This window comes from Globicephala melas, chromosome 16, assembly GCF_963455315.2.
Source record: "Globicephala melas chromosome 16, mGloMel1.2, whole genome shotgun sequence".
NCBI classification, from domain to species: domain Eukaryota; kingdom Metazoa; phylum Chordata; class Mammalia; order Artiodactyla; family Delphinidae; genus Globicephala; species Globicephala melas.
The window spans coordinates 65261691-65281245 of record NC_083329.1 but is presented as its reverse complement, the minus strand read 5'-3'; the positions used below and the strand labels follow the sequence as shown (position 1 = coordinate 65281245).

The window sequence follows — 19555 nt, the reverse complement described above, 5'->3', positions numbered from 1 at the left end:
ATGCACTGCCTTCTTTGGAGTTACGAACGATGCTGTGAGAAGGTGTAGTATTATCCTCATTTTTCAGATAAAGGAATTTGAACTTTCTAAATTTTAAGGTTCTTAACCCAGGTTTCATTGTCTACACGTGATAAGGCAGAATGAGAACTAGGGCATGTTTATATTAATCCTAGCATCCTAAAAGGTGCCTTTATTTTAAGAAAATTCCCTCCGATCAGTTACTTTGTGCGCCCTGACACACACGCTCCACCTCCAGTGGCCCAAGTGCATCAATCGTTCACTTCGCTGAAAGCGTAAGCAAAGTTTACCATTGACAAAATTCATTTCCAATTTCATGGCCATTTGTAAGATTTTATCTCCTACCGAGAATGCCTACCAGATTTGAAGGAAACTAACTCCAGGTGCTGTGTGTCCCCTGGCTACTACAGGACTTATAGATCAAATAATCAGCAAGAAATAAAAACTCAAGATAACCAACATTTCTAATAAAACACAGGTATTGTGACTGACATATACCTGTTCTAGGGAATTTGAATATTTGAAAACAGGACTGTCTTAAATTTATCTGTTTCATACATTTCCAAATTTTATGACACTGAATTAAACTAATTAAATAATAATAATGACGATGCTGATAATAATACTATCACTACTTAGTTCGTTCTCAATAATCATTATTGAGAACTTACTAAGAGCTAGTCACTGTGTTAAGTGCTCTATTCATTAATTTAGTTGATTCCCACAGTAATCCTCATATAGAGAATACCATTAGTATACTTACTTTACAAATCAGAGAACAGAGGTAGAGAAAGGCTAAGTGAGTTTCCCAGTAACCCAGCAAGGAAGTGGCTGATTTAGATGTATTCCCAGGCAGTCTTAGCCGCTATGCTATACTACCTGGCTTTCAGACTCAAGTCCTATAGTCTGTTCTCCAGTTGCAAGCTATCAGTAGCTAGGAAATCAAACTTTCACAAACTCCCAAGCATTGGGTGTAAATAAAGTGAAATAGAACATCTCAGAGTAATTCAAAAATTGATGAACATCATTGGTGTGTGTGTGTGTGTATGTGTGTGTGTGTGTGTGTGTTGATGGGGCAGAAGAAAGCATTGTATAGAAAGGAAGAAAAGTAGAGGAATATTGCCTCAGAAGTTGATTTTTCTCCCCTAGAATTTCCAAGTATATTTACAACTTCGTGGTTTCTCTTTTCTACTCTAAACAAACAGGTACAAATTTCACTTTGATATTCCCATGACTGCTATAAAGACCAAAAGTAGCACGGAGTGATTCACTACCTAACCAGAAATGGCCTCACTGTGAGCTCTCAAGGTAGAGGAAATCATTCCCGTCATGACGGTGCTCCTGCATTCTAAGGCTCTTCTCCCTGTGCTTTACGAGACCAGCTCCAATCCAGGGATCCCTACTGTGAGAGGCTGCCTGGATTGACAAGGAGAGGGCATGGCACACGGCTCTCCCCGCAGGGCGGGGACTCACCCGGTCAGTTTTCCCTTCAGTCTGAACACTGGTGTGACTGCGGACCTCGTGATCTTCTTCCAGGTCAGAAACATCCTCTAGTTCCTCTGGAGTCTATAAAAAGAAAGCAAAACACTGCTGGTGGAAATGCAAAATGGTAACCAGGCTGGCAGCACATCAAAAAGGAAGCACAGAGTTATCAATATGACCCAGCAACTCCACTCCTAGGTATGTATGTAAGCAGCTCTTCGTAGGAAACTGCCCTCAGTAGGAAGCCCCTTTCACTGTCGCTTTAGCAAAGCTATATTGTAACTAACTTTTAAACCAGGCACCTCCATGCTCTACTCATCTCTGGCTCAAGCACACCTTTCAAATCTTTTAATCACACGAAACGTTGCCTAACTTGTCTGATCTTTCCATAGATCAAAGAAGTAGAAATGAAGAATAAGTAATTTAACAAATGACCAAATCTCTTCCCTAGCTTCCCCTTCAGTAATCTCAAGAACAAACTGAGATTACTTCCTTTCTTCCCTTTAAAAGCTTTCAGGCCCGAGTAGAATCTTCGGAGGTGGTTTCTGGAGGATGTTGAATCCACCATCTCCCCAGATCGCCAGCATTTTGATAAAAGGCACCTTTCCTTTCTTTATCTCTTGAGTATTCACTGTTTAAGTGGCTAGCAGCAGGACCCAAGCCATTCGATGACATACCCGAGAGAAATGAAAACATATGTCCACACAAAAACTTGTAAATGAGTGTTCACAGTAGCACCAATCATAAAAGCCAAAAAACATATCTAGTGATGAATGAGCAAACAAAATGTGGTAAATCCATACAATGGAATATCACTTGGCATAAAAAGGAGTAAGTACTGATACATGCTGCGACATGGGTAAACCTTAAAAATATGCTAAGTGAAGAAAGTCAATCACAAAATAGCACATTACTGTATGATTCTATGTATTGGAAACTCTAGAACAGTCAAATTTATAGAGACAGATGTTTGATTCGCTGTTTCTAAAGGAAGGAGTGGAGGAGAGGGTTGGGAGCAGTGACTCTAATGGGTGTGTGGTTTCTCTCTGGGATGAAAACAACGTTCTGCAATTAGATAGTGGTCATGGTCACATGATCTCATGAATATATTAAAACCACTAACTTTTGTACTTTAAAATGGTGAATTTTATGGTATATGAATTATATCCCAACAAATTTTGAAAGAAAAGGAAAGCAAAAATAATCAGAAGGACATTCTTCTCTGAGGAGCAATTTGGCTAACCACTATGTGCTTACCGCAAACCAAGGCGTTTACAGGTGATAAATGGAATAATTCTCATTAAAACCATATGACAGGGCTTCCCTGGTGGCGCAGTGGTTGAGAGTCCGCCTGCCGATGCAGGGGACACGGGTTCATGCCCCGGTCCGGGAAAATCCCACATGCCCGTGAGCCATGGCCACTGAGCCTGCGCATCCAGAGCCTGTGCTCCGCAAAGGGAGAGGCCACAACAGTAAGAGGCCCGCGTACCGCAAAAACAAAACAAAACAAACAAACAAAAAAAACTATATGACATCGACATCAAAACACCAGAAATTGAGAAATTAAATTTTCTTAGAACTTAATAAGTTAATATCAACTTTAGTGTCTATGCTAAATAGTTAACCTACTTTCATTTATTTTTTTCTTTTTTTTTAATGTCCGCTTAAACATCTCTCGTTCAGGGAGGTGTCTTGATTAAGAATCCCCTAGACTGGCTTGAGCTCCTCCACCAAGCATTTACTGAAGCCCTTTGCTTTCACCATCACAGTGCTCATCATACTTTATTGTAAGCATTGTTTGTTCAATTAGTAAGCCGACGGTTGAACTGTCTGTCCTTTGAGGTAAGGACCAGGTCTGCTCTGATTACTATCATCTCACCACAACCTAGTATTCATGCATACATGCTTTTGAATGAATGAAGCAAAATTAACAGTGACAGCCAAAAATACAGTTGGATATGAACAAAACATATCAACAGCAACAACAATTTGTCCTCACTGAACCTCTACTGTGCTTCCATCTTCTGTATTTCAAACTAAATTGCTTTATTTGCTTTTTGTTGTTTTTCTATGCTCAAGGTTTCCAATCCCTCGGTCCCACCGGGGCAATAATTTAAAGATATCAGTCATTATTGCAAATACCAGTATTGCAAAGTAAAGGCGTTATTGCAAATATAAAGTACTTAACGAGAATTTGTTTAATATTTTAGTTTACACAGTCTCCATTTTAATCTCTGATTCCTTTGTTACAAAGCTCTGGTGAGAAATCCAAAAGACAAACGTTTAGGTTTCGTGAAAAATATCCAAAAGTGGAAGTGGAAGGTGTCTTGCATATACACCTGGCTGTTAAAGGGTGGAAAGGGGCAGGACCTGCCTCCTCAGAACAGCTCCGGTTTCCCTTAAACCTTGCTCTGCACACAGGCCCTTTGTTTATTTTCAGGGCTGTGAAGAGCTTTGCTTCCCTGGGGCCACTCCAGAAGTGGGGATTTGCAATGATTAGCTCACACTGTGGGGCAAAATGACCAATTTCCTAACTACTAATGGTCTCAGAGTCTTTCTCAGCTCATGGATCTTTAACCAGCAATTTCTTTGTTCTCTGACACTTGCACTGAGCAGGTCCCATCACTTTGCATTGATTTCAACTGACTCTCATTGGATATTAATATCCACCCTCCCACCAAAGCCTCCAGTGTGCTGAGTAGTTGTTATCTATATGTTGATCTCTATATGCAGTCCTCCTTTGCTGCAACTATGTGCGACTATGATCACAGGGCAATTTACGGGCAATTTACTCTCTTCTTAGGTATTAATGGCATGAGTTTGCCATGAGGGAATTTCTGTACAATCACATATTTCGTTATTAGCTATTTTTGTGTATTCTTCCCAAATAGTCTTCAGAAAGCATCTTTACAATTTCCCTCTTGATACATTACCAGCCCCTGTAACATCTGAATAAGTTCAACTGATCAAATTCCTTTTCTTGAGTCCTGCTGTTTTGCAGCTGAAGGCTGTCTGGTGCCCCTACTGTGATCTGTTTCTTATAAATGTCTGTTGTTTATTACTTGGATTATACTCTATCACGTGGTGACATATAACTTCATCATCAATCCCAGTATTCTGTGCAATTCCAAAATAAAGTGACTTAACGGAAAGTAAGAGCAACTGCTGCTCTCAGAAGTCACAAGTACCATTTTTGCTGGTGATACGGCAGGAAGAGATAAGCCTACCATTTACGCCCACATACTTATGTACTTTTCCTTATCTTTAACAGGGGACTAATAGTTTTCTTGCAAAACCACAACTAACCTCTTCTTTTCATGAACAAAATCAGTGGGGGAGTGTTCAAAACACTTGCTGGCAGCATTCTGCATTCTGTAAGGTAAGCAGTTGGATGGTATTGTAAAAATAAAAAGTTAAATACACAATGTTACAGTTTAAGTGGAAACTAAGAAAGAAATAGGAGTCCTCTAATCATTTTGGGGGTGTACATTAACACCTTCAAGCTGAAGACAAATCATAACAGAAAGAGCAAACATTTAAAAAAGGGAGGAGGGAGGATGGGCTGCCCCATATTTACACTCTTAGAAACAGCTTGCTTTTACTCATCTAGTCACTTTGGAAGGTTAAACTTCTGGAAGGTGTGTGTGTGTATGTATGTATGTATGTATGTATGTATGTATGTATGTGTGTGTGTGTGTGTGTGTAACTTGTGTGTTTCTAATCAATTTTCAACCCGTGGGAGGGGAAACCAACTATCTTAGATCAGTGTTATATAGGAGAAAGACCATAAACTGTTGAATAATACAGACCTGAATTTGAATTCTGCCCCTCCAGTTAGCAATTACAGAACGTTGGGCAATATGTGTCTCGTTTTAAACTTTGATTTCCTCAGAAAAAAAATTTGGATAATGATAATTAACCGTGAAGATTGTTGTGAGACTCAATTGTACTGAGAACGCTTTAATTTAAGAGCTTAGTCCACAGAAACAGCTGGGGTGCAACAAAAGTTGTTTCTTTTTTTTCTTTTTTTTTTTGCGGTACGTGGGCCTCTCACTGTTGTGGTCTCTCCTGTTGCGGAGCACAGGCTCCGGACGCACAGGCTCAGCGGCCATGGCCCACGGGCCCAGCCGCTCCGCGGCATGTGGGATCTTCCCGGACCGGGGCGAACCCACGTCCCCTGCATCGGCAGGCGTACTCTCAACCACTGCGCCACCAGAGAAGCCCAGAAGTTGCTTCTTTCTGTCTATAGTGTTTGTTCTCCTCTTCCCTCACTACCTTATCCCTCATCCCATCACAACCTTTTAGATTTGTATGATAAAACTTTTGTGGCAATTTGGATGCCTCCATTTTACTCCATATCCGTTACTCTGGATTAACACGATACTTACTAGCTGCCTCTAGTTATGTTCACCTGATTTTTAGTATACAATGTCATTGTGCTAACAGGGTATAAAATAATTCTACATACAGTGCTTTCTTCTAAATTTCAAGTAAAGATCTCTTTTGATCCAATTTTAATCATGTATAAGAGTAAGATTATCTCTTAAATTGGTCCCAGCAGAGATATACTTTAACATAGATTCTCAGGGATGACTGAAATAACTTTCCTTCTCTAAGCTGAGCTGTCTCTAAACCAGATCAATAGGAAGATATCCTATTTTTTTTCTGGAAAAAGTGAAGTTAAACTCAGTTATTACTCATTTATTTCTCCTATCAGAATTCAGGAAAACTATTCCGTATATTCCTATTTTAACTCTTGCTTATTGTGAAGCCTTCCTTAGGCAACCCAAAGTGATTTGAAATTACCTGAGTTTCCTCCACCTTTAAATCTCACCCTCCACACAAAGGAGCTCAATGCTTCCTACAGACTTATCTCATTAATTCTTTCAGCATCCTTAGTGAGACAGGTAGGCAGTAGTATTATACCTTAAAATTCACTTGCACAAGACTTTATAAATGTTTAATATTTAAATATAAGGAAATAAATTTGTGGTCACCAAAACAGCAAAAATAAGGAAAGAAAGAAAGAGGGAAAGAAAGAGAAAGAGGGAGGGAGGGAGGAAGGAAGAAAAAAATAAAGAAGGAAAGAAAAAGGAAAAAAAAGATAGTCTAGGAAACAGGAGTCATGCTTGGCGTTTTCTTCTCAGAATTAAGGTTGAGTTCTAAATCATACACATGATTTGATCATAAATCATACTTCTCTGATGATCCCTCAATGGCTTACTACAATCAAATAACTGCGACAACAATGTCAGTGGTGGTCTGACACAGAGAAGGAATTATGCCATGGTTAGTATTCTGAAACAGGAAGCTGCAGTAGCATGTTCAGTGAGATTATCTTAGCTGAGGTGATAACAGGCTGATTTTGGAATGTTAGGAGAGACCAGAATTAAAATACATTAATAAAAAAAAGGAATAGATATAACAATAGCACAATTCAAATTACAGAAAACTAAAAACACCCCTTGTTGAATGCACACACACACACACACACACACTTTTCTTTTTCTTCAAGAAATCAATATTCTGTTCTTGGCATTTATTGACAAGGTTGTTGATCCTTTTCCTGAGCCACTGTTTTTCTAGTTTCCAAGTCCTATAAATTATTTAAAGGGTCACATCTCAGAAAAATGTAACCATCACATTTAACTGTCAAGCGTTTCAAAATATTACTAGAAAATAAAGTATACAACTGGTTGTGTGTTACACATGGGCTTTTGAAACCTACAAACCCCTGGAATCAGCCTTTGAGGGAGAGGCCCAGTAACCTATATTTTTATAAAGTTGTACAAATGATTCTGATGTGTAGTTCTTCATGAGAACCATTGGTCTGACACTGAACTTATTTTAATTTTTTGATTGGTTTGGGCTTAGTTAAGTGTCCCTGTAACAATATGAGTTGCAAGACTGTAGCGGCAATAGTTAATCCCAGATTTTCCCTGTCACCTGAAATGCAGCCATTTTGCATTTTAAGTATGCCTTCCATTGCTTGTCAGTTGGAGGGTTAATTTATCACATTCTTGGACAGATAGTAAGTGGCCAGAAGCCATTTTGACTATTAAACTAAATTATACAATCAGTTGGAGTTTCCAGAGTTGTCAGAGACAAAGGACTTTATTTCTCATGGCAAGCACTATGGATCCATAACACGTGGACTTTTTCTGCTCCTCAAATATGCCCCAATCATCAGTTCATTCCGCATCAAGATCTTTGGCTCCTAGTATCTACTGCTCTCCTGCCTGGCATGCTCATCCTGCAGCCTTCACAGAGCTGGACCTTTCTACCGTGCGAGTTCAGACGGCCTATACTCAACCCTATCCAGTCTTCCCTGGTCAGCCCATCTGAAGTTAACCCTTTTTCCTACTTCATGTATTAATTATATCACACCCTGTGCATTTTTCTTTAGCCGCTTCCCTGCCACCTATCTTGAACCATAAAATGTCTTTGAAAAGACAACTCAAAAAAACCCTGCTTGTTTCTCAGGCTGGCACACTGGCTTTAAGTTATACGAGCTTGAAACCAATTCAGTTTTGGCCCATAATATGATAGCATGAGCAAAAGCTTGCCAATGGATCTGCCAAAAAAAAACGCTCCTGAGTTATTTCTTTTTCTTCTCTTTTCTTTTAAAGTTCCATGTAAATTAGGCTATACTAATCAGCAAAACTACTAAATGCGTTTTGGACAGAGCTGAGTTTATATCCTATTTATAACCTATTTCCAAATTATAAACAGAAAACCTAAGGTAAGTAACTTGCCAAAGTTCTTATAGCAAGGCAGGGACTCTGATGCAACAGAACATAAAGACTGCATATCTGGATTCTAGGTCAAGTGCTGCCTTCAGTAGCTGTGACCTCAAACAAGTATTTAACTAGTTGAGAACTCACCTTCTTCAGAAGTAAATGAAAGGACTGAACTAAATGATTTATAAAATCTCATTCAATTCTACTGTTCACTCTGTAAGTCTATTGCAGGTTTGGTGACACTGTATCGGGAAAGATACTTTTTTTCCCAAGAAAATTCTGAATTAGCAGTATACCCTTCTTTGGAAATGCTAAAAACAATTTTAGATCCCAAGTCCCTTTTGGTTTGTTAACCTCTCAGGAGCATAGAAACAACTTTTAATACTTTGTCCAGGACTACATAGGACAAAGTTAGGGCTCTTCACAGGCAGTAATTGATGATGCCATGGAGAACTGCGGCAGTACAGTTACGGTCATTGTGCTATAGGTGAGAATGTGCTGTTGGAAATGACGCAATAATAAAAATAAGTGTAGTAGTGGAGATGGTGGTAATGGTGCTGGTGGCAACAGAGGCAGCAGATGATTAATCACACAACCCGATCTTTAACTCTTAGGTGTACACACTGCTACCATGAATATCAGACACATTCTGCTGTATTTGACGAAGGAAAAGCTCAACTTTTCCATCAAACCCTATGCCAAACAGACTCTATTTATGTGAATGTGTATTCTTATCTTTAGAATAAACAGCTGAAGAGAGGTTATCTAACTTAAAAATTATTTTTTTTCAAAAAAACTATTCTACAGATGTTAAAACGAGTTTCAGAGAATATCTAAGGGCAAAGAAAAAGCATTTAATACTCTTAATACTCTTAACAATGTATATGTACATATATTCTAATTACATAAAACAATGCATATATATATGAGAGTGTTAGAGTGTTCTATGTGGCTTTCTTCTTTATCACTGATTTGTTTCTATATTTTTACAATATATATTTATTATGTTTATCATCAGGGGAAAAAAACAAGCAATGAATGTTACAAGAAAATCTGCTTAAGGTTGAATATGCCACTTCAAGGACATGTCAGCAATAAAAAAAAGAGCAAGATTGCAAAACTCACTGCATGGGAGCAGAGCTGGCCTTGTCACTCTGCAATAGGTCTATCAGTGTGGCACTGTATTTGAAGCTGGTGTGGACACAGACAAAAGCTCTCAAGAGGGGAGAGGAAATTGCAGTGTAGCTCTTCATTAGCAGAGCAAACACTGAAGAAGACTGATAGCAGATACAGAGATCTATACCTCATCAGGGCCTTACGCTGTTCCCCCATACTGCATGGTCTCCTTCTTAGCTCTGTGGATCCATGAAAGCAGTTGCTTTCTTTTTTCATGGATCACATTTTCAGTGTCCTGGAAATTGGTTTTATAAAAGTATTCTGTAATAAAGATTCTGTGGGAAAGAAGAGTTGTGGTGTGACTTCCCAGCAGGGATATATATTTTGTAACCTATAGGAAATCTTTTACTTCCAGAAATTGTTAGGCAGCCAGGCATAATATCAACGGTCCTAACCAAATTCATCTATCTAGATTTGCAAAGTAATCCCAGGCACAGTAATAAAGCAAAAACCTGCCTGATGTGTTCCAGCCACGGGTATTATGTAAGGCTAAGCAGGATGTCCGCACCTGACACTCCTATTTCACACTGAACTAAAGAACGGAAAACTATGAAAGAAGTTCCACATTACAGAGGAGATGTTGCTCGATGAGACAGTAATTCAGATCTATGTTAGACTTTTGTACATATTATTCAGGGTTACTGGATTGAAGTGTGCTTTATGGGACATAAGAATTCCCTACACTAGTAGAATAAAATCGCCTAAGTTGGCAGCTTATATATGAAATAGAACACTAGAATACAGCAAAACAAATATTTGGACAACCCCTAAGGAAGAATTATGGTCTCTCTAAAAGGGATTTTTAAGTCCCCAAACTAAAAGGCCTATTTGTAGAAGCGAGTGAATACATCATCGTTGAAGATGTAGTCAGATGTAAGTGGCTATGAAACTAGCTCACGGCAATGCATTGTGCTGTTTCCACACAGGTCTGTCTTGATCTATGGAATTAGGACAAGAGGCAGAAGCAAACCTTGTGGGGAAATTAGATTTAAAAATTGCATGTGTTCCTTAACATGTTAAACATATACATACCATAGAATCTGGTCACTCCACTCCTAAGTGTTTACCCAAGAGAAATAAAAACATATATTCACAAAAACGCTTGTACACAACTACTCATAGCAGCTTGTTTTGTAATAGCCAAGTAGCAGGAATGACCCAGATGTTCATCAACAGAGAATGATAAACTGTATGATATTCAATAGAATATTACTAACATTACAATAGTAATATTCAATAGAATATTACTCAGTTAAAAAAGGGAATGGATTTTTTTTTTTTCGTTAAGCGGGCCTCTCACTGTTGTGGCCTCTCCTGTTGAGGAGCACAGGCTCCAGATGCGCAGGCTCAGCAGCCATGGCTCACAGGCCCAGCCGCTCCGCGGCATGTGGGATCCTCCCGGACCGGGGCACGAACCCGTGTCCCCTGCATCGGCAGGCGGACTCTCAACCACTGTGCCACCAGGGAAGCCCGGGAATGGATTATTGACACAAATAACAACCTGGCTGGATCTCAAAATAATTATGCTGAATGAAGGAAGCCAAATAAGAGTACATTCATATGATTCTATTTAGACAGCATTCTAGAAATTGCAAATCAATCTACAGTAACAAATCAGTTTGGTCTGTGGGACCATTTGGGGTCTGCAGCAAGGAGTGATTAGATTACAAAGTGTCATGAGAAAGTTTTAGGTTTTGATGTATATATTCCTTATCTTGATTGTGGTGATAGCTTCAGGGTTAAATACGTATGTCTATAAAACATATCAAATCGTATGCTTTAATATGCATAGTTTATTAAATGTCAGTTACACATCAATAATGCTGTCAGAATTTGCATCTACTTATTCAAATGCCTACCTAGACATATACTACATAAAGTAACAATTGTTTGCTTAGCCCAAGACTATAATTACAACTGGGACCACGCAATGTGAATTTCTGTTGAATAAGTACATGAAAGGAGTAATACTGCAAATTCAGTTTTAATCATTTAATATCTCTCTTGTTTTCACTATTTAATAAAATGGACTTCAATTTGTAGTAAGGGACCACATATTTAATTAAAGATTGTTAATTTTTGTTATCAATGTTAAATGTTCAGTTCACAGAAACCTTATCCATGGGTCATATCACTAGGGGTGCTTAGAAATAAAAAAGTCACAGCTTTAGTAAAATAATACCAACTGCAGGCTTTTATATATGGACTCAATGTGAAAAGACCACTGATAAGAATGGTAAGATGTTATAGCAGCAATGTGATTTTTCTATCACTTAACGTGTTTATAAAATATCAAACCAAGCTTTAAACTTTTTTTTCACTTCATTCAAGGCAATGGTTTTCAAAAAAATGTAGTATTAAAATCCCTTCTTAAATGAAATTAGAGAATGCTAATATTCACAGCAATGCAAAATATGTAATGATTCTGACTAAAGCATAAATCAGTAAAGCAGGTGTGTGTGCATGTGTGTGTATGTGGGCATGTGTGTGTATACATGGTGCAAAGCCTGGAGAGTCAGGCCTCCCTCTTGCCCATCTTTTATTGCAGTCTGGGAAATAGTTCTACTCATACCGACCACCCAGAGACCACTATGCTTTCACCCTGGAGAGTCTAACCTCCCACGTTTAACCAGAAGTTGGCCCATGCTATTTCAGTAAAGTATCATGAGACTCCCAGTTAAATGTGCAGAATTAATGATAATTACATACCTGCACTTCCTCTTGTATATGATTAATGTGACTATATGTTTAGTTCATTTAAAAATATAACAGTAAAATAATAAAATAGCAATTACAAATGTTCACTGCAATAAATACAGGGGTCATCTACTGCATTTTATCTACTCTACTCATGTGCGTCTCCCTCTGGATTTATCCAGAAGTAGTCTTAGATGTCACAAGGCTCATGTTGTGCATGTGTAGATAAAAATATTGTTTTCAAAAACCTACTCAGACTGTCTTTGGATGAACAATATTAGAGTGTCATTTATATAAAACACTGAAGCTGTATGCTAAATAAAACTAAAGATAGCATATGCTATATATAAAGTCAATAATTCTTTTTCCAGCCTGATGAAAATTAATCCTAAGTACTCTTCAGCTGAACTATCTTTTCTTATTTTTCAACTCTCACCTTTTATTCTTATCTTTTCACCGATTCAAAGTAATTTAATATGCCAATCATTTTTTTCTAATATTGTTCTATCTTAAAAACTCCTTTTCCCTGCAGATCTTATCTACTATCCAGAAACCAGAAATAATATTTAGTCTCTGGAAAGGAGAAATCGTTTTCAAAATCATTTTACAATGAGAGAGACAATCTGCTTTGGAACAGGATCCCTGTTATCAATGTGGCAAGATGAAAAAGTATGCCATGTTCTATGTAAGAGAACTTGCTAGGCTTAATTTAATTAAACTCAGTGACTGTCGGGGCTGGGTGTGGGTGTGGGTGCATGTGTTTCATGTGCGTGTGACACTATCTTTTTTTTAATTTAAAAGTATCAAACATTTCTTTTTTAAAATTTGAAAAGAGAAAAAAATTAAATAGATACAGATTCTATTCCCAAGATATTTACAGATAACTGTATGAAGTGCAGCCGAGTTAGGTGTTATGGGACTGTCATAAATCGTGAGGTCACCACCTTTATGAAACTAAGTTCTGTGTATGGAGTTTTAGTGAAAATTTCATGAGTATTGAAATACATTATTCACATTCTCCTATCAACATACACCTTCATTTGCACAATGAAAAACTTTGATTCATGCAAAACATCCTGTTTGACTTGTTTTGTTAGACTCTACGAGCTGTTCCTTATTACACTCTCACTAATATTTACAAATTGTTTTAGCTTCAAGCTAAAGTGAATAATGCAGTGCTCCTCAAGATTTTTCATGATCTTATGGACAGGGTAGTTTTTAATTACTCATGTTGTTTAACCATCTTTTGATCCTACTAAGGAATTAGACCATCTAAACACAGCTTTCACTTAAGATCTCAGCTATGGAATCTTGGTATAATTAAAATAATAACAACTTCAGTATTATATTTCAAACTAAGTAAGGAATAAGTTCAGCATTTTGGGGCAAAAAGTCAGAAAAACTAGCTTCTCATTTTTGCTTTACACTCATTCATTCATTCACTTTTTCATTTAGTAAGTATTCATTAAAATGCCAGACAAAAAAGAATTGATATTGTACCAAAAGTGTTTCCTCATCTAATTGGAAAATGACATTTATTTATTCTGTGACCCTAGAAGGTTATTTGGTAATTGGTCTTATGTACTATAAAAGAAAGATAGCTGTCCCTGACTTCTTCATGTTCTACATTTCACTACCTCCTCATCAAGATGTTATTACGGGCAACTCAGGTGATAAATATAGACTTAACTCTGTATACATAATGTAAGACAGTCTTTTCATTTTTATGTGAAAGTAGTTTTATAAAGCCACTTTCTCAGTTCAGGGAACATAGTAGTTTCTCACTAAAATTTTCTCTTTGTTCTTTCTGTCCTAAGATGCAGTATAGGAGATAAATTAAGACCATGCACGTTGGAATGAAAAAAAAATTAAATTCCAATCCTGATACACCACAGGTTAATTATGGGTATGGGGGAAGTATATCAAACTCCTTCAATTTTGATGTACCTATCTTATAGGGCTGTTATAAGAAATATATGAGAAAGTAATATGTATTATTCAATCTAGTACCAGGAACACAATAAGCACTCACATAAATATTAGCTATCATGTCATTCTAACTTATGTCAAGAAATATTAGCTATTATGTCTGATTAATATTGTATTGAAATGCTAAATAAAGAATATTAGACCAGGAGTTAGAAGACTGGTCCTGGCTCAATCACTTACTCACTAGATAATATCAATCATGTTATTTTTAACTTTTAGAGTCTAAATCCTTTCTTCTATAAAATGGGATTCATTATATCTGAAAGGGCTTGAAAGTCTAAATAAGTATATAAAAATTACTAAAGTATGTTATAAATGTCAATTAGGTGACAGCTGTGAATATTATTAAGTTGCATCACCTTTTACTTTCACTCAGTTTATTAGATAATTGAAAACACTCCGAAAAACCAACTCAAAGAAGCTAAGTTGGGCTCAAACAGAGAAAACTTGAGATAATTAAAAAAAAAAAAAAAATGAATGCTTCATTTCTTCAAAAGGTATACTGAAGGTAAAAATAAGAGGCCCAGGAGAGGACAAGAAAGCAGCAGAGACCCGAAATTATGTAAGTGGTTCAGAATAGAAGGAATTGCAAACTGCTTTTAGTCCCCTAATGCAAATGGAAGTAAACAACAGAAGCTATGAAAATAGCCCAGGTGAAAAGGCCAGTGGCTTTCATACATTTTGTGCTTCTCTCTATAAAGTACATTTTTCCATATAAAATCTCAGCTATCATATACACGCTCATGCACACAAACACACATACTTACATGATATGACGACATGATTCAACTGAAGGTAGGAAACCAGAAACCCTGCCCACTAAAGCCCTCTCTTTCACCAGCACAGAGGCCCCTGATTTATTTCTTTGGAAGGATCAGTAAAACATAGTAGTTCAAGAAGTAGAGGTCGAGGCTTCCCTGGTGGCCCAGTGGTTGAGAATCTGCCTGCTAATGCAGGGGACACGGGTTCGAGCCCTGGTCTGGGAAGATCCCACATGCCGCGGAGCAACTAGGCCTGTGAGCCACAACTACTAAGCCTGCGTGTCTGGAGCCTGTGCTCCGCAACAAGAGAGGCCCACGCACCTTGATGAAAAGCGGCCCCCACTTGCCACAACTAGAAAAAGCCCTCACACAGAAACGAAGACCCAAAACAGCAAAAATAAATTAATTAATTAATAAAAAAAAAAGAAGTAGAGGTCAACAGTTAAAATTATGTCAGGTTTCTTAATTGAACAAAGCCTTTATTAGGCTTTGGCCTAATTTTGGCAATTCATAGTTAAACAGTGGAAATAAAAAATCACTAAATACTGTTGCTTATAAATCTCTACACCTAATTCAAAACACTGCTAGTTGCACCTAGATAGAGGGACCTATTTCTTTCAGCTCTCTATTACTTAGAAAAACCTGCAAAGTTCTTTGATTACACATCTTCCTCAGTATTTCCTCAGTTTAATTTTTATGCAATACACATATATATACACATACACATATACTACATTATATATACTAGCTTAATATGGCCATCGCTTTGTATTTCAGAAGAGATCAACACTCTTGGAGTGATCATGTGAAAAAAAACATTGTTGAGATTTAGTAACTCTGAAATATTTGCCCTAAGACAACCAGTGAAACTGTGGTACAAAAGATTTTCATGGTCATTTTTCTTCTCATTACAAATTAGAATCTATTACATGTTGTAGTTTTTTTTAACCACATAAACAACATTATTGACTTTAATATTTTTGTTGCAACAAGTGCCCATGAATGAGACAGTGAATTGATTTTAAATATGGTACTATCTCTCCTTCTGTGCCAACAACCTAAACCCAATTTTTATTCCAGTCAGGGCATCTGCTCCATACGGCACATCTCCAGGGAGTTCTGATTCGTCTAAATGACTCCTGGTATTTAAAAATCAAGACCAGGAAAGAGGTGTGCTCACTGTAGCTAAGGCATCATTGTTCTAAGCCCTTTTAGTGAAAGGAACTAGGAAGTTATTTTGAAGAGTATGACTCCATACTCACAAATAACAGTACATAAAAAAAATCACATGGCAAAGTGAGATATACTCCAGAAATTCAAGAATGCTCCACTATTAGGAATTCCAATAATATAATTCACCATATCACTAGATATAAAAGTAAAAAAAAAAGATTCCTCCAGATACACTGAAAAGCCTTTGACAAAATTCCATCTTTCCCTAATTAAAATATTCAATAAAATAGAAAGTTATTGCTACTCCCTTAATATGCTACACCTATTTCAGCTCTAAAGTCGGCATGCTAGTTAAAAACACCACAGGTATTCCCACTAAGGTTAGAAACAAAGTGAAATGCCAAATGTCTCTATTATTTAACATTGAGAAAAAAATCATAATTGTTTGGGAAGATTGGAAATAAACAATCTCTATTTGCAAGTAATATGATGTTATACATGAAAACCAAAGAGGCAAACAAAAATCTAAACAGCAAAATAACTCATGAGCCTTCTGGTTTCAGCTCTGACATGCGAAGAGCTTAGAAGTTGTCCTCACTGTAAGAAAAAAGCAGAACAAACTGAAAATGACTGACTCTTCTTAGCTTCATCAGAAAATTGAGGTCACAGGACAAACTTCTACTCCACAATCTAGAGAGAAAGGTAAATAACATGAAGAGAAACTCAACTAAGAAAAGCTTACCTTTGAGATTGGGATTGACATATATACACTAATATGTATAAAATGGATAACTAATAAGAACCTGCTGTATAAAAAAATAAATTAAATTCAAAAATTAAAAAAAAAAGAAAGCAAAGCTTACCTAAAGTAGAAGCTGCAGAAGTCGTAACTGGTGGAAACACTTACATGGTAATTTTTATCAATTGTTGAAGACTGAGGGTGAGCTAGGATGAAAGTGAGAAATTCCTGGGGGCAGTCACAGCCTTTGGGGGCCCCCATACACTTTCAAGGGTTTTACTTCCAGAAACTCCACCTGGTTCTTATGGTGAAGATTTAAGGAAAAAAACCTCAGGTCTCTGAGATGGGAAAGAAAAAATATTGTGAAGTATTCCTAGAGTGTTCTCTGTTTTATATGCTTCCTCTCTCCAGTTCTTTATCCAACTTGGGAGAAGTTATCCAACTCCCACCCCCTCTAGCCTTCCTGTATCACCTAATGTGGGGCTAGGAATAAGAAACACTTGTGAAGCTCACATGCCAGGTGCAGGCCACTAAAAGACTCAGATATAATCACAGGTTCCCCTCCCCCGCACCGTACCATTACATTAAAACAAGACCCCAGTATAATAACAATGGATTACACATATAAAGTGCTGCAAAGAGCAGACGCTATTAAGAAAGAGTTCCCAGGGAAACCCACTGATAACAGAGGAGAACGCAAACAGGTACAACAGAGGAAACAAGGCTCTGGCACCAAAAGTGCATCAAACAATAAACACAGCCCAACTCCTAGGCAGCGTAACATAAAACCTCACACTAGAGCTTACGGGAAGATGGCGGAAGAGTAAGACGGGATCACCTTCCTGCCCACAGATACACCAGAAATATATCTACACGTGGAACAACTCCTACAGATCACCTACTGAACACTGGCAGAAGACCTCAGACCTCCCAAAAGCCAAGGAAGTCCCCACGTACCTGGCTAGGGCAAAAGTAAGAAGAATAAACAGAGACAAAAGGATAGGGACGGGACCTGCACCAGTGGGAGGGAGCTGTGAAGGAGGAAAGGTTTCCAAACACTAGGAAGCGCCTTCGCGGGCGGAGACTGCGGGTGGCAGAGGGGGGAAGCTTCGGAGCCGCGGAGAACAGCACAGCAACAAGGGTGAGGAGGGCAAAGCAGAGAGATTCCCGCACAGAGGATCAGGGCCGACCGGCACTCACCAGCTCAAGAGGCTTGTCTGCTCCCCCGCCGGGGCGGGCGGGGCTGGGAGCTGAGGCTCGGGCTTCGCTGCTCGGAGCGCAGGCAGAGGACGGGGGTTGGCAGCATTAACACAGCGTGAAGGGCGCTAGTGCGCCACGTCTAGCCGGGAGGGAGTCCGGGGAAAAGTCTGGACCTGCCGAAGAGGCAAGAGACTTTTTCTTCCCTCTTTGTTTCCTGGTTTGCGAGGAAGCGGGATTCAGAGCGCTGCTTAAAGGATCTCCAGAGACGGGCGTGAGCCGCGGCTAAAAGCGCGGACCACAGAGACGGGCATGAGACGCTAAGGCTGCTGCTGCCTCCACCAAGAAGCCTGTGTGCGAGCACCGGTTACTATCCACACCCCCCTTCCGGGGAGCCTGTGCAGCCCGCCACTGCCAGGGTCCCGGGATCCAGGGACAACTTCCCTGGGAGAACGCACGGCGCGCCTCAGCCTGGGGCAACGTCACGCTGGCCTCTGCCGCCGCACACCCGCCCCGCACTCCGTGCCCCTCCCTCCCGCCCGGCCTGAGTGAGCCAGAGCCGCCGAAGCAGCGGTTCCTTTAACCCCGTCCTGTCTGAGTGAAGGACAGACGCCCTCCGGCAACCTACACGCAGAGGCGGGGCCAAATCCAAATCTGAGCCCCTAGGAGCTGTGAGAACAAAGAAGAGAAAGGGAAATCTCTCCCAGCAGCCTCAGAAGCAGCAGATTAAAGCTCCACAATCAACTTGATGTACTCTGCATCTGTGGGATACCTGAATAGACAACGAATCATCCCAAATTCAGGAGGTGGACTTTGGGAGCAAGATATATTATTTTTTCCCCTTTTCCTCTTTTTGTGAGTGTGTATATGTATGCTTCTGTGTGAGATTTTGTCTGTTATAGCTTTGCTTTCACCATTTGTCCTAGGGTTCTGTCCTACCGTTGTTTTTTTTTTTTCTTTTTACTTAAAAATTTTTTTTTTCTGACCTCTGTGGATGAAAGGCTCTTGGTGCTCCAGCCAGGCATCAGGGCTGTGCCTCTGAGGTGGGAGAGGCAACTTCAGGACACTGGTCCACAAGAGACGTCCCAGCTCCACATAATATCAAATGGCAAAAATCTCCCAGAGATCTCCATCTCAACACCAAGACTCAGCTTCACTCAACGACCAGCAAGCTACAGTGCTGGACACCCTATGCCAAACAACTAGCAAGACAGGAACATAACCCCATCCATTAGCAGAGAGGTGCCTAAAATCACAATAAAGACACAGACACCCCAAAACACACCACCAGACATGGACGTGCCCACCAGAAAGACAAGATCCAGCCTCATCCACCAGAACACAGGCACTATTCCCCTCCACCAGGAAGCCTACACAACCCACTGAATCAACCTTAGCTACTGGGGACAGACACCAAAAACAACGGGAACTATGAACCTGCAGCCTGTGAAAAGGAGACCCCAAACACAGTAAGATAAGCAAAATGAGAAGACAGAAAAACACACAGCAGATGAAGGAGCAAGGTAAAACCCCACCAGACCTAACAAATGAAGAGGAAATAGGCAGTCTACCTGAAAAAGAAT

General features: G+C 39.1%; 1 protein-coding gene across 1 annotated transcript in view; it reads right to left on the bottom strand.

The window, feature by feature from the left end:
• Positions 1 to 19555, bottom strand: part of CTNNA3 (catenin alpha 3) — a 1571950-nt gene that overhangs the window by 167636 nt on the left and 1384759 nt on the right. Inside the window, exon 14 of the mRNA XM_030862371.2 lies at positions 1492 to 1584. Within this exon, the coding sequence (XP_030718231.1) occupies positions 1492 to 1584 (93 nt within the window). The remainder of the gene's footprint in view (positions 1 to 1491; positions 1585 to 19555) is intronic.